Source organism: Saccostrea echinata, unplaced genomic scaffold, assembly GCF_033153115.1.
Source record: "Saccostrea echinata isolate AGI-Se365-2 ecotype Australia unplaced genomic scaffold, CSIRO_AGI_Sech_v1 ptg000030l, whole genome shotgun sequence".
In the NCBI taxonomy this organism is placed as follows: Eukaryota; Metazoa; Mollusca; class Bivalvia; order Ostreida; family Ostreidae; genus Saccostrea; species Saccostrea echinata.
In genome coordinates, this window is record NW_026889779.1 from 27,347,196 (window position 1) to 27,362,500 (window position 15,305).

Genomic DNA, 15,305 nt, shown 5'->3' on the forward strand with positions numbered 1-15,305 from the left:
ACCCTAGAGAACTCTAGAGAACCCTACAGAACTCAAGGTTTATTTGGTCAATTCAAATAAATTTTATGCATAATTGAGTTTATTTTTACTTTATAAATCATATTCTATCTATAAAATCAATAACACGAATTTTTTATGGATGTTTTCCCTCGAAAAAAGTTGAAAACGTAACAACATAGAGTAGTGTAATATTTTATGTCATCCCGATCCCGACTGAATTTCAAATACGTTGTTAATTGAAATAATAATTTTACCACATAATTTTACAATTCTTTTTCACAATATTTTTCATTAAATTTTATTTTTTAAGTTATATAGAACTCTTAGTTATTAACTCTGGAGTAAAATTATTTGAAAAAATAATTAAAATAACACAAAGTATGATGAAGTCTTCATACATTAGTATTCCATTGAAAATAAGCATAACACCTGGCATAATATTCTTTTTTTAAATTTTATTTTGTTTTTGTATGATATGCTGGTTATTTAAAACATAAATATTTCATTTACAAACAATAAATAATTAAAAATCATTAAGGTTCTCTAGGGTTCTTTAGAGTTCTCTAGGGTTCTCTGTTTAGTAGTACCCACGCAATTGTGCTGTGTACAGGGGTGTACGTCACTGTCAACAGAAAATAGATGAAAATGGCGATTCCATTGCTTGGGTGGGGTGGGGGGTATAGTGTAAGCATGACTACATAATTACTTGCTACTTATTTTAGGTAAATAAATCTGGTCTCGTGGTTGATAATCTTTCTTTCCCTCTCAAGAATAAACTACATGTAACATACTTATTAATGGCACTTACACAACCACTCTATGAAAATCTAAAACTTTAACATACTAAGCACCCACTGATATTGATAAAAACCCTACGAAAAAAGATTAATTAAAACTTCAAAAATAACAGAACACAGTGCTATTTCATATGAACCATTTGTTCCTTTTATATATTTTGTGTTTTTCAGAACAGTATATCAACAGAGCTGACAGAGCTACAACCTGTAAACATATATTAACGAGTAATTAACTGTATACTTTGTCACTTCATTCCATAATTTCCTCCTTTCACCCTTCTTTTGCAAAAAGAACATAAATCTAGTGTACATTGATCTATGAATGAGAAACTGTAACAAGAACATAATCCTTATTGGATATGATTCTCACAACTACAACCATATAAAACACTAGTACACTGTTAATCTGTTATCCATCAAATCCACTGTCCCAGTCAGGTCCATCTTCAGGGTCCACCATGTCCTACAATTAATAACAAAATAAATAAATAACAATAAAATGGGCATCAATCCTACAGCACTAGTCGTCAGTCCTACAGTTCACTAAATACATAGTCTAACACTAATCATCTGACAGTTCAATATTACTAATTATCAGTACAATATCTTTAATTATTAACCCTAATATCACTAGTCATTGGTATTACAATGCATCATCAAAATCAATCTTTTCATTACTTATCATTTCAATATCACTAGTCATCAACTCTTATCACATTCTAAGTCCATTATCACTAATCATCAATCTGGTATTACTACTACTTATAAGTCCAATATCATGATTATTAACCCCAATATCAGTAGTCAACTGTACTACAATATACGAAGACACAGTTCAAAAAACTTTAAGTCTGTAGTAATCTGGGGTCCTTCCCAATTTTTTTTCTGTTTGTTTCGGAAAGAATAGGAAGACTTTAAAAAATTCCAAAATTTTTCATTTATTTCACAGAACTAACACAAGTAGGCAACTCCATGCCCTTTTATATGCAGCAAGTTAGACTTTTAAGAGGTTGTGAAGTTAAGAGCAATCAATATTGTTATTTTTATAGTTTATGACAAGACAGCTGATATACTGTATATACCTGCCTATAAGTCGGTCCGCTTATAGGTCGGTTGTACTTTTTAAGCTTAAATTAGAGAGATTGACCCGCTAAAATACCAATCATTTTATAACTCGCGTATAAGTCGGATAAAGAGTTTTGCACTAAAGTTTAACTCCCAAAAAACCGACTTATAGGCGAGTATATACGGTACTCACAGGTATTTCCTTTGGTTCAAAATCCTCTCCATACTGAATGGCTGTGTCTATTTGTATCAGAATGTCATTAATGGTGTCTTCTTCACTGATGTCCATCGGCAGGAATTTCACCAGACTGTAGTCATCTATCTATATACAAGAAAGTCAGGGTTGTATAAAGAGGCTGAGCTGGGTCAGGATAAATTAACTAATGGTGAAATAAAAAGCTTACTGAACTAGAAATATGTCTATAGGACATGAATGCCCCGCCGAGGGTATACATGTATTAGTAATGCAATATGAAAATTTGTATTAGTGTATGTTTGATGAGAATATCTTGGCTTTAAAATTGAAAACTAAAAAGTTTGATGTTGATGAGGTTGAATAGCTTTCATCAGTATGTATCAGCATATGAAGTTTGATAACACTATCCTGAATGGTTTCCTTAAAACTGAGCTAAACACTAATTTAAGAAAAGTGAGGTCAAGGTCAAAGGAAAGGTCAAAGTCAAAAAATGTTGATGCAGTTGAATAGCTCTCATCAGTATGTATCAGCATATGAAGATTGATAAAAATATCTTGAATGGTTTCTTTAAAACTGAGCTAAACACTAATTTATGAAAAATGAAGTCAAGGTCAAAAGACAGGCCATGGTCAAAAAATGTTGATGCGGTTGAATAGCGTACATCAGTATCAGCATATGAAGTTTGATTACACTATCTTGAGTGGTATCTTTAAAACTGAGCTAAACACTAATTTAGGTAAAAGTGAGGTCAAGGTCAAAGGAAAGGTCAAGATCAAAAAATGTTGTGCAGTTGCATAGCTCTCATCAATATCTATCAGCATATGAAGTTTGATAAAAATATCTTGGATATTTTTTTTGAAACTGGGCTTTGAACTGAGCTACACACAAAGCGTGACGGAAGGACAGACAGAAAGACAGAAGGATGGAAGATGGACATGACAAACACTATATGCCCCGGCCATATTCATGGCAGGGCATAAAAAGATCCATAATACAAAACATAGGTAATCAGATTATAAAGCTCACCTCAACAAATGATGTCTTTAAGTAAGGCAAAGTCTCACACTAAACTAATAATCTAGAAGTATGCATCTCTAGATGTAAAACTTATGGTATGATAGGGCTTGCAGTTACTTGGAAATGAACTTATCTAAAAACTTCAAGCTAGTCACTCATCCAGAAAATGTAAGTCAAACTCAGCATCTGAAGTAAGTTTGAGAGTCATCATCCCATGATGCATCATTCATGCAAGTTTGGTTCAAATAGTTTCTTGGTAATGGACCTGCTCCAAAAACTTTAACCTGGTCACTCATCTGGAAAATGTAGGTCAGATTCAGCATTCAAAGCAAATCCTTTAGTGTGCATCCTTAGAAGTATCATCCATGCAAATTTGGTCAAAACATAGGAACTACAGGTACATTTACTTGGAAATGAGATCTGCTTCAAAACTTTAACCTGGTCACTCATCTGGAAAATGTTGGTCAGATCCAGCATCTGAAGCAAGTCCAGTGGTGTGCATCCTTAGATGTCATCCATGCAAGTATGGTCAATATAGGGCTTATAGTTACTTGGAAATGAGATCTGCTTCAAAAATTTAAACCAGGTCACTCATCTGGAGAATGCAGGTCAGATCCAGTGACCCAAGCAAGCTTGGTAGTGTGCATCCTTAGATGTATCATTCATGCCAAGTTTGGTCAATATAGGGTTTATAGTTACTTGGAAATGAGACCTACTCCAAAAACTTTAACCTGCTCTAAAAACATTAATCTGGTCATTCTTTAGCTGAAATTGCAGCATCTGAAATCTTTACTTGTACAATGAAACACACTAGAAGCATCATCCATGCATATCTGATCAATTAAGGGCATAGAAGTACTTGAAAAGAAATCTGCTCCAAAAACCTCAACCGAACACCAACACTGATGCCGAGGGTATTATATAAGCTCCCCCAACTTCGTTGAGGTGAGCTAAAAATGGAAAGGAATACTGTTGTGATTACCATTTTAATTTAAAAAATAATTACCATTTTGGCAATGGAGCTGTTCAATTTTTTAAATTTTTTACTTAGTCTGCTGTCATCAAATTCTTCTGCAAGTAATACAGGTAATTCTGGTTCTAAATACCTGTGCATTAAAATGGAATGCAAATGAATTTGAAAAATCATGCTTGAATATGAACATTTGTATTCTATAATTTTGGAAAATCTAAATTTTCAGTTAACAGAGGATCTTTTAAGCATTGGAAATTATGAATTTAATCAGTCAGGGGCATAATGCAAACTGGTTATTAGAAAAATAACTTACATACATGTGTAAGTTATTTTACACACTCATAATTTTTTTCAATGATAACTTAAAAAAGTTAATTTTATATCCTACAAGTTTAGAAAATGATTTCTTGAGAGTTTTGTATTTCTTGCCAATATGCATTGCATTTTGGGATTCCATTACGTAATATTAGATGGAGTGCACCGACTTCAATGGAGAGTTGGTGAGGAGGTAGAGATAATTAGCATTTTACTCCTTACTTTGAGGTTTTATTTACATGGTTTGGGTCAAGTTTTTATCATTAAATAAACAATTTTTCTCAATTTTCCCAAGACTTTTAACAATATTTCTGGATTGAGCAAGGTTTAAATTTAATAAAACATTTGTTTTTGCCTTGGTGCACGAGCAAAAACCTTTGGTGCACAGGGTGTGAAGTTAGGGAGAAATGACACAAAATATCTTAAACAAGTTATCATTTTATTGAAACTATGTGTTTGAGTAAAGTAGGTCAGAAGAAAAGAGAGGTAACCCCTTGTGACAAAAAAATAACTCATTTGAGTTATTTTTGACAATAACTTGTTTGCATTATACCCTTGACTGTTAATGGCCAGAATCTTCCTTAGGCTAAAATAAGACCTTGCAAAATATTTATCAATTTAATAGTGCATAGTAAATTCTATTTTCATATATTTATGCTTTACCATTTACCTCTCTAATTCTTTTTTGGCTTTTTTGCTGAGAAGATCTATTTTTGTCATGACATTCACATGCGGTATCTCTAGATTCACCATTGTAGATAAGGCAGTTAAAATTCCTGAAATAAACTTGGATGGCTCGATCATAAACTGAGAGTCCACTAAAAACACACCACAGATCCGAAAGTCCCACTTCTGTAGAGTTTCTACTAACTGTCTCATCACAGGGATATGTGTATAGAGCTCTATTTGACCTACAATTCAGTAAATATAAAAATTATTACAACTGAAGATGTATGGAGCCGAGTATAACACTAACATTTATGAAGTGCAAGTCTAAAGAACTAGTTAAATGTCTGAAGCACTAGTCCTGGCATTAATTCAGTAAACTGACTGCTTAGACACTTGTGCTGTATATACTCGCATGTATGTTGGATATTTGGGATTTAATTTTTGGTCCAATACTCTATGTCTGACTTAAAAGCAAGTCCTAAAAACATTGGTATTAGTCTGGACATGAAACGTATTATTTTTTTCTTAACAAAAAAGCTGAGCTTTAAATCAATTAATTCACAAGTTACTTTTACTGTAATTTGATCAAAATTTCTTACAACTAGATAATTTATTTATCTCTATGGAATTGATATTGTTTAAATTCTAGGAAAACTGCAGTGTCTCAATATGTAAAACTAACCAGGGCAGTCAAATAAAATATAGTCCTCTTCTACTTCTTCCAGCTGCTCTTGGAGCCAGTCAAAGTTCTGTGATAAATACCTTAGAAGAGATAATAAATGTTATTACCGTATAAGTGGAAATTTTAGTGAGACGAAAATTTAGCGATTTATCCTTAAAAATTGTTATTTATTTTTAGCAAAAAGTAATTTTAGCAATTTTAAAATGCTAAAGAGGCTATTACAAATAAAACACAATTAATTTTTAGTGATATTCAATTTTAGCGATCCCAGCACCCTCGCTAATAATGCCAATATTAAATCCTCGCTAAAAACTTTACTTATATGGTATTTTGTATTCGGTATAAAATTAAAGCTAACTTAACGTAATCAAAACAAAAATATAGCATCTTTGTAAACATGGTAAAACAATTAAACCATGATGATGCCTATTCTCTGACCAGATCAATTTATTATTAATCATACAATTTATAACATAATTTTACATCCTTTGAGGTCAATTGTTTAAAATCTTTAAAGGCAATGAAATACATGTATTTATGTTGAATAGAACCGATCAATTCCACTTGTGAAATCCCTAGAATTTCAATTTACAAGATACCTAAAGACAGAAAATATGAATTTAAAAGTTGTTTCAAAGGTCTGACAAAGACTTTAAATGAAAATTAACATCTAGATGTTAAAATTTCCAACTTTAAGTAGAAAATTAAACATACTCCATACAAAATACAAGGCCTCCATTTGGACCAAATCTCAAAGATTCATCTTCCATGGCATCATCTAGGTGTATGAGTTCTCTGATATCTAAGGACAATAACAATTATATGAAATTATCACTGGTATACCAATACAAAGAAACAAACTTTTGAGACTAATACTTGCAAATCTTCAAAAATACAGATGTTTTAGGTTGTACAAGCAAACTACTGTTCCCACTACAGCAGTAAACATTTATGTATTGTACATATCAATTTTTGTACCTGCAAGAACAGGGTAATCAAAGTGTTCAGCTGCAGGGTCCAGATTCACCACATGAATTGTTCTCCTCAGCATTTCAGCATGCTTCACCATATTGCTGCAGTAGGTAGACTGAAAGAAAGTGATAAGTTAGCCTGACACAATCAGTGTCCAACACAATTGTCACTGAGTAGCCTTCCATATCTCAAAACATAAGGTGCATTGCCAGTATTTTCATAAAAATTCTCATATTTTGGCCATGGTATGCAAGAAATTTTCTTTGCTACTATCCACAATGCCAGCATTTTGAATGTTTATTTCCTACTATTTCATCATGTCAATATTTTAAATGTTCTTAATATGTAACATGTCCAGAACACAATCTCTTCATTTACCTATATACTATTAGCTTGAATTACATGTAGCTATATGCCTTTATTAAGTTATTCAAAATAGCTTGATAAAGCTATTTCAATACTTAAAAAAAAAAAAATTCATACAAGGCAGTGTGCTCTTAAAGCTAACGCATTGGCGAAGAGAAAATTCTGACTGTGCACACTGACCCAAATGATTTTATATCTGAGGTAACCTCTTGATCCACAATGCAACGTGATTAGAAAATTTTCCATAACTGTGGTATGGCTCTTTGTTCATGTTCTTGAGATAACCAAAGAAAACTTTAAAAAATAAATAAAAAAGTAACTCATTTGCCTTAATGAAAATTTAAAGGGATAATAGATCTGACATTCTTCCTTAAATGTTTGCCTTTCTTAGACTTTATCATGGAAATGCTCTTCCATACGTCATATAACCCATCATCAATGTTCAGGAAAGAATACACAGCATATTCTACACAACTGAATGTGCATTTTCATGCATAGTTATAGGGAGGCAGAGCAGAATTTATGTCCGTTTTATATCTAATAATTTTTCCTTTCATCTTACTTGGAACTTTTTTTCAGATATGGTATCATAAGGCATATTACCTGATTATGAGGTCTTTTTACCACGGAATTAAATCTCCTATGTTAAAAAAAAAATTACCTTTCCACTGCCTGCTGGGCCCATGACAAGCTGTCCGTATCGAGGCATTTTTCTTCTTTAAAATATGTTTACAACACCAATGCTGTCTTGAGTCAACGTCAAATTCAAGCTCATATTGAAGATACAGGGTATCCGAATTTTAAAACGCACAAATGATTTTAAATCCGCGTATATCGCTTACACATTTAAAAATAAACTATATAATAATTTGTATGCATTCATTTCTTTCAAACTATATTATGTATTTTTAGAAAGTTGAAATAGCAATTAAAATTACGTATTATATAATAAACGTTTTAACTTAAAGCTTAATATTTGCTTATATTTATTGATAGTTGCGGCCCTATGCGGAAGAAGGGTGGAATAGAGACAGGAAAATAACTTGCTTTTTGGACAATATCAAACCAGTTGCTCATACAGTCATGCCGGTAAAAGTATTTTTTTCAATATAGAACAGCATAGTTATGTCTATGTCGTTAAAAGCTTATTTTCACCGTAAAACAGGCTTTAAACATGGTACGAAAATCTTTAATTTTTACGTTATTTGTAGGCGTATCATTCCAAATTCACTGATCCCCCCAAACTGATTGGAAACATGGCTCTAATGCCTCTGAGGACGACATACAAGGGACCCGCCCCCAAAGATTGTAAGTTTTTTTTCTATACATTAGACATTGAAAGAATTTTTAACGAGTTTCTGTGAAACTGTATTTTGATTTATTTCCTTCTTTAGCTTCAGATTTTGACATCATTGATGAGGCAATATATTACTTCAAAGCTAATATATTCTTTAGGAATTATGAAATAAAGGTAAGAGTTTACATTTCTGTGATTCTTTTGAAATATTTTCTGTTTGATTAGTGTTTATAACATGTATAATACATTCTTTAAAAATATTTATGAATAAGTTTTGTCTGAAGTTATAAAGACAGAGCAGAGAGCCATGTTATTAATTATTATAACATTGATGTAAATGTATTTAGAAAGAGATAACCATAAGTTTGTAAAATATTCGAAATTGATTTCAGAGTGAAGCTGACAGAACTTTAATATATATTACATTATATATCAGTGAATGTCTGAAGAAGCTACAGAAGGTATGAAATCATTTAGAACTGCAGTTTGTTAATATAACTTCATCTTAAATTTACATATTATTGTCTCATTTTTATAAAGTCAACAATTATGAGTTATTTATGCAAGAAGATTTTACGGCATACAGTTCCACAAGATTTCTTTAGCAAAGTGTGACTACCAACAATGTTGACTGTTGCATTTACTGAGTACTGAGCTGGTGACAGCAGATTTTAAAACTTTCAGAATGTTCATTTGTATTAATTTACACAAAACTTGTGGCACAGAGTATCTGATGGAATTAAGAGGCAGTCCTCCGAAAAACCAGGCAATGGGTGGCACATCGCATGTCATGGATTTTAATTATTTTTTGCATGTAGACTTATTAAAGCAAGTGTTTACACATGACAACATTAAAAAAATTTTAGTGCTCCTCTAGTCCTATTTTTGGTAAATGCTTAATTTTAAGTGCAAAAAGGTCAACATAAGGGTAAAAAAAATTACTACGTTTTTAATTTGTTTTATATGTAACAGATACTCAGAAGCTGGATGTGTCGATGAATATTATTTATAGCATAGACTCTTATCTTTTATTTTATTAATGAAAAAGACTCCAATTTATACTTCTTTAGAAAAAATTATATGGTCCAAATTTGAGTTAAGCAAGTAACTTTTTGAATTCAGTATCCAATTTTCATTACGTTATAAAACCCAATACATTACAAGGACAGATTTTTTTTCTTATGTTATTATGAATACAAAGTACAAACTTTTGAATCACTCAATAAAATCAGTGGGAACAGGTATATTGAAAGAAATAAAAGGAGTCAAATTTACCTATTTTTTTTTTTTTAATTTTCCCAAATGAAACCGATCCCGACCGGAATTATATAAAGAAAAAAATACTATAATTGTAGTGTTAAATTTGGCTCTTTTGTTGTAATATGAGTAAAAACTTACTTGATTTATTTTTTTAACATGTTATATAGGTGGCAGGTGCCTTTAGTTTGATAAATTTGTTAATTTTGCATTATTTTCGATCGGATCGGGATCGGTTTTTACTGTAAATTCAGAAACATTTCCTAAATTTCGCTCTTCATTTCAATTTATCAGAAAAATATGCTTGTCTTTTATTTCTTTTCAGTCAGTTAACTGTTTTTAAATGAGTGTAACCATAGATTCAAATTTATATATTATTTAAATTACTAATGTCTTTTACGTACATGAAGATTACATGTAAAACATCTGATTGAATTCTTAATAGATACTCGTTATTTAAAAAAAAAAGTATTTGTACATGCATTATGCAACAAATGAGAGCAGACAGCTTTCTAGCTTTATTATTTATCTTATTTCAGAGTAAAATTTCTTTTTTTATTTCCTCAGGAATTAAAGAGTAAATTCTATCAGTGGCGAAATTAAACTTGCCTAAATACAGGAAATATTTTTATGTGTACAGTCTCGACTTTATCCAAGTTTTTTCTTACCTGTCATCTGTAAAGCCTTTTCCTCTTTTACAAAATTTGATTTTATATAAATAAAAAAATAAGTTCTTTCATATATAGATCTAGTATCATTATTCAAGAGCCGATAAATCGCAAGCAAAAAGCAGGGGGGGGGGGGGGGGGGGGGGAGTGTCATGACATCATTATTTTTAAAAATTGGTTTCATGAACGTGAAAACATTTTAGAATTGGCCAACATAGTCACATGTTTAAACTCCATATTAAATGTGAGTGTGTGATTGTTTCAATCGCCAAATTAAAAAAATAAATAAGTAAAATTAAAATAAACAAAGAAATGTTTCACTAAACCATCTTCCGTTTTAGAGCCAAATTATAGTGGAGAGTTCAGCAGTAGTTTAACTCAATAAATATATTTTTATAACTTATTTTTCAGGTTTTTTTTTTCATTTTTAATCGTACTTCGGATTGTTTATTTTGATTTGACTGCATAGATAAATATATTTAAGTTTTTACAAATATCATGAAGTAAACATCTCAACTTCGTTGAATTAAGTGTTGCGTAAATCTAAAACATTCATCATTGATTCCCAATTCTATAAGAAATATTCATGATAAACACTTCATTAATTATTTTTACGCATATCCTAGTAAATCAGTTAAAAAAAATTAGTTCTCAGACATGTATAAAATTACTTATCAAATCGTCATCTAGATGAGATGCCGCCCGTGTATAAAATACATTTTGATATTAAAATATTATTTAACATTTAGAATAATGCACTCTGAAGAGTAATTAAACAGAAAAAGAGAAATAATTTTTTTAAAAATCTTTTTCTTTACACTTTTACGCAAAGAATTTACAAACTTCTCTGGAAACTTGTAACTATTTCATTGTGACGCAATATTAGTCAGGTATATGACGTCACTGATACATCAATGGAAACGTGGATTCAACCTGAATAATAGAGCCAATTTTAATCTAAATATTACGTCTGGAGGCGAAAATGAATTATATTTTGAAAATAAATTATTTAGTTTTTTGTTTAATTATTTTCTTTAGTGTATCGATTCTAAATATTTCACTAGGATTCCGATAAAAAGGTGTTGAGCAGATTTACCGATGCCACGGGAGATAACTCTTGCATCGCAAAATTTCATAAAAACGTCCTTATATTTTGCCAGAAAACTACTATCAAAAGTGTTTTTCCCACCGATTTTATTTTTAAAACAAAAAGTTGAAATATTTCTAGATTTAGTTAAGTGTGAATTATAGTCCTTTAAAAATGTATTAGAAATTACAGTTCTTTGTTTCTGACCTACATTCAATGGTTTATATAGGGGCATTCAAAAACACAAAACACAAGGATATTTTACTAAATAAGCAATTATCAAACAAATCTTCAATTACATTATTCCTTTTGGGCTACATTGATATTGTTTTTAATAAAATATCAAATATTCCTTTGATTCGATGTGCCGCCTATTAATACAATACTGCCTGGTTTTTCGGTGGACTGCCTCTTAAAAAACATTCAAGTAACTGTACTACCCAGGTGCATACAGCACAAGAAAGAAGTGCAAAGGACTGGAAAATTTATATATTGTCATGAATGTCTTTTTCAGTGTTCAACAAAGTCAGCTGCCACCAAAGAAATGTACACATTAGGATTAATCAACTTCCCAATCCCGGGAGAACCCAAGTTTCCTCTTAATGCAATGTTTTCAAAACCAAATGGCAGAGCTGAAGAAGGTACATCATTAGAGTTTATTTATAATTTCAGTACTATTATTCATATCAGGAAATATAAAAAAAAAGGCATTTTAACGGAAAAAAATCCCATAATGTCACAAACAGATAAAATGCTGTTAAACAAGAGGCATAATATGGTTCACAAATCTCACCTGAGTTGGATTGCACTCACTAAGAAATGCCACCATTCTCTATAGTTCTGTTATCACCACTATTTCCTTGTTATTTTACATTAAAAATGAAAGTAAATTTGAGTATTGTGCATATGATGTAATATTTATTTTTTCAGTGTGGTTAAAAATAGATTGAAAATTTTGAAAATGACGCAAAATTGAAAAAAGAGAGCAAAGTAATATGAATAAAAGTGGCTCATCAAATTGAGATTCAATAAACCCAGTAAAAAACATGAAAGTGCATGCAGTAATCTAGTTTCCAGCAAAACATTTCTAGTGCAGCAGTATCATCATATTAATGTTAATGCATTTACTAGATGTTTACCTGAATATAACAATGTTTGTGCTTGTTTGATTTGGATTTTTGTTTTTAGATACAATGAGAAACTACCTACTACAGATCAGACAAGAGACAGGACTGAGGATGGTAGAAAAAGTCTTTGAACAGGACGACAAACCAAGCAAGGTACAGTGTAACATTGTATAATGTTATTCTGTATGACCTCTTTATGACCTCTGCTTTATAAGAATCAAATAGCTGAAAACTACATACATGTAATTAAAATATGCTAAAGATAATTTAGCAAAGAGTAATGTGATTTTGTAGGTGTTGATTCATTAACATGATTAGATTGAAACTGTGAAAAATAGCATAAACACATATTAAAGCCAGTGTGACTCTACATGATGTGGTTTTATAGCACCTGTGTTTCATAAGAATCAAAATCTACTTATATGTACATGTTCATAAGAAGATGTCACACTATGTAATCTAATTGCTGTGAACTACATAAATAAAATATTTTAAAGATACTGTACGTAATACATCATGTATACAGCATAATTTGGTTCTATAGCATTTCCACTTTACAAAAATCAGAATGCATGTAAATAATTATTTGAATAATAATAATTAATAATAATGATAATTATTTGAATTGTTTTTTTTTCTGTCTCACTCAGAACACATAGCTTGCATTGTTAATAAGGTATGATTTAAGTAAAACCATTATCTTTTCCAGTGGTGGCTGTGTTTTGCCAAGAGAAAGTTTATGGAGAAGAGTCTATCTTCCCCAGGAATGTGAAGTGAATGAGCAATATGAATTGATATGGATTGGGAGAAAATTGTTATCCAGGATCTGGATTTGTTAAAAAAAATCTTCATTATTATTTGTAATCTTTATATTTATGTATAAATGTGTGTATGAATCCCTTCAGAGCTAGCAAACACTGTACATTTCATCTTAATCCTTAAAGAGTTTCATGATTCATACAGACTGTGGTGTATGAAGATTTCATTTTTTTTTTTTGAGAATAAAGAAGCCAAGAATGATGTTGGTGTACTTGTACATGTAATGTGGATTAAAAAAAAAACAACTTTTATTTGACTTATAAAAATCTACATGTGCATGTCTATGCATTGTATATGTATATGATTTTGTCACAAAATAAAATTGTATTAAATACCCTTTTTTATGTATGATTTGTAGACATTCAAGTTAAAATTATTTATATCCATAATTTCTAAAAATATCATGATCAGATACATGTATATTGATATTATCCCTGTCAGTGTCTGTCTGTCCATCACTTTTGTCATTGCTTCCTCCCACATATAAACTTTCTTTTTGCACAAGGTTGTGTGGGGGATGTAGATATGGTATTAACTGGGAAATTTCTATTTTTGTCGTAGGATTCCCCTGGGCCTAAAAAGATTAAGCTTGTCACTGGAACTCCTACAATTTAAGTGGTAGAAAAATTCTTTTTGTACATGACTGGAGATGTCATGTATATCCACAAGGAAAGTTGAAATGTTGATCTCTCCTTGGAGCTCATTAGGGCGTGACTCCTTATGAAAGTTTGTTCTTCAAACGCTTTATAAATACATTGTATTATGTACATGTATTAGGAATTGAAGTAATGATTCTCAGGTTGTATGCAGTTAATGTTTTTAAAGCTTTATTCTTAAGTATTTATAATCCAAACAATGATAAGTTTTATTAAATTCTATTTGAATCTGCAGTTCCTAGAGAGTCATCTTTAACCAATCAAGTAAGGGGAGGCGTAACAAGCAAATTCAGAAAGAATTGTGGCCCCACCCACTTTTGGTGTCTCAGTGGTTGGGATGCTATTATTTATGGCATATTGTAGTTGTCTTGTTTGTGTGTCCTGTTTTTTTGTGTCCATCAGACAAAAAAAGATATAAATTACATGTGTATTGAAATAATAAAAGTTAACAGCAAAGATTAAATCTTCTTAAAACAGCATCAAACTTCAAGAACAAAGTCATGAAGAGGACAAATACCATAATACATGTACAATCCGAAAGATCACAAGTAATGTACATATGAAAAAAATATAAAAGCCCTGTCTCTTCTGGTGCTAAAGTTATGGCCAAAGTTAAATTTTTTTGAAATGTAGGTTAGACTTGTAGCTCAAGGTCATGGAGTAAACAAGTGGAAAACTATCAATGTGACAGCAAACCAGGTTTTCCTATGAACAGACCTGGTACTTCTCTTGAAAACTGTAATCCTGTCATGAATTTTACACTTTGAACTTGCTGGAATGACCTTTGGTCAAGGTCATGACAAACTCGTCAGACATAAGCAATTTTTGTACCAAGATGAGCTTCCAGTGAGTTTTAGACTAGACAAGAGATTTATCCTTTATCTGCCAGTGACTTTGAACTTCCCAGAATGACCTTGGATTAAGGTCATTACTAACCCTTATGTCAATCTCTGTACTGAGTATTAGCTTTCAATGATTTTCCATTACAAAGTTATAGCCCAGATAAGAATGTTATACTTTTTTCTGTCAGTGACCTTGAACTTACTTGAATGACCTTGGGTCAAGGTCAAGACAAACCCTTGATTCATAAGCAATCTTTGTACTTAGTATGAGCTTCCAGTGATTCTCAATAACAAAGTCAAAGTTTAAGCATAGAGGAGAATTTTATACTTTATACCAGTGACCTAGAACTTGCCAGAATGACCTTTGATCAAGGTCATGACAAATTGAAGGGTCATAAGCAATTTCTGTACAAAGTATGAGCTTTCAATGTCTCTCCATAACAAAGTTATAGCCAGGAGAAATTTGAAGAAGGATGGATGGATGAAAGGGCAGATAAGGT

The 15,305-nt window shown here is 31.3% G+C and overlaps 2 protein-coding genes across 2 annotated transcripts; one reads left to right on the plus strand and one right to left on the minus strand.

Moving 5' to 3' along the window:
- Positions 1–920: 920 nt before the first annotated feature.
- On the minus strand, positions 921–7,808 carry LOC133196644 (GPN-loop GTPase 3-like). Its single transcript, XM_061332505.1, has 8 exons — positions 7,714–7,808; positions 6,693–6,801; positions 6,429–6,516; positions 5,715–5,794; positions 5,034–5,274; positions 4,082–4,181; positions 2,056–2,184; positions 921–1,260 (listed from the first exon to the last, which is right to left on the minus strand). Exons 1-8 carry the CDS (start codon positions 7,759–7,761, stop codon positions 1,207–1,209), a joined length of 849 nt encoding a protein of 282 aa, XP_061188489.1. The 5' UTR covers positions 7,762–7,808; the 3' UTR covers positions 921–1,206.
- Positions 7,809–8,040: 232 nt separating this feature from the next.
- LOC133196645 (actin-related protein 2/3 complex subunit 3-like) lies at positions 8,041–13,646 on the plus strand. The gene is made up of 7 exons (XM_061332506.1): positions 8,041–8,141; positions 8,264–8,360; positions 8,447–8,523; positions 8,742–8,810; positions 11,876–12,002; positions 12,550–12,641; positions 13,198–13,646. Exons 1-7 carry the CDS (start codon positions 8,136–8,138, stop codon positions 13,258–13,260), a joined length of 531 nt encoding a protein of 176 aa, XP_061188490.1. The 5' UTR covers positions 8,041–8,135; the 3' UTR covers positions 13,261–13,646.
- Positions 13,647–15,305: the final 1,659 nt, after the last annotated feature.

Bases quoted from the DNA above. Each gene is read 5' to 3' on its own strand.
- LOC133196644 (XM_061332505.1), bottom strand. From the start codon at position 7,761: ATGCCTCGATACGGACAGCTTGTCATGGGCCCAGCAGGCAGTGGAAAG. The intron at 6,517-6,692 runs GTACAAAAATTG...TATTGTCCTTAG, and splicing joins TGATTACCCTGTTCTTGCAG to ATATCAGAGAACTCATACAC. The intron at 5,275-5,714 runs GTTAGTTTTACA...ACTGAATTGTAG, and splicing joins TATTTTATTTGACTGCCCTG to GTCAAATAGAGCTCTATACA.
- LOC133196645 (XM_061332506.1), top strand. The intron at 8,811-11,875 runs GTATGAAATCAT...TGTCTTTTTCAG, and splicing joins GTCTGAAGAAGCTACAGAAG to TGTTCAACAAAGTCAGCTGC. The intron at 12,003-12,549 runs GTACATCATTAG...TTTTGTTTTTAG, and splicing joins AAATGGCAGAGCTGAAGAAG to ATACAATGAGAAACTACCTA.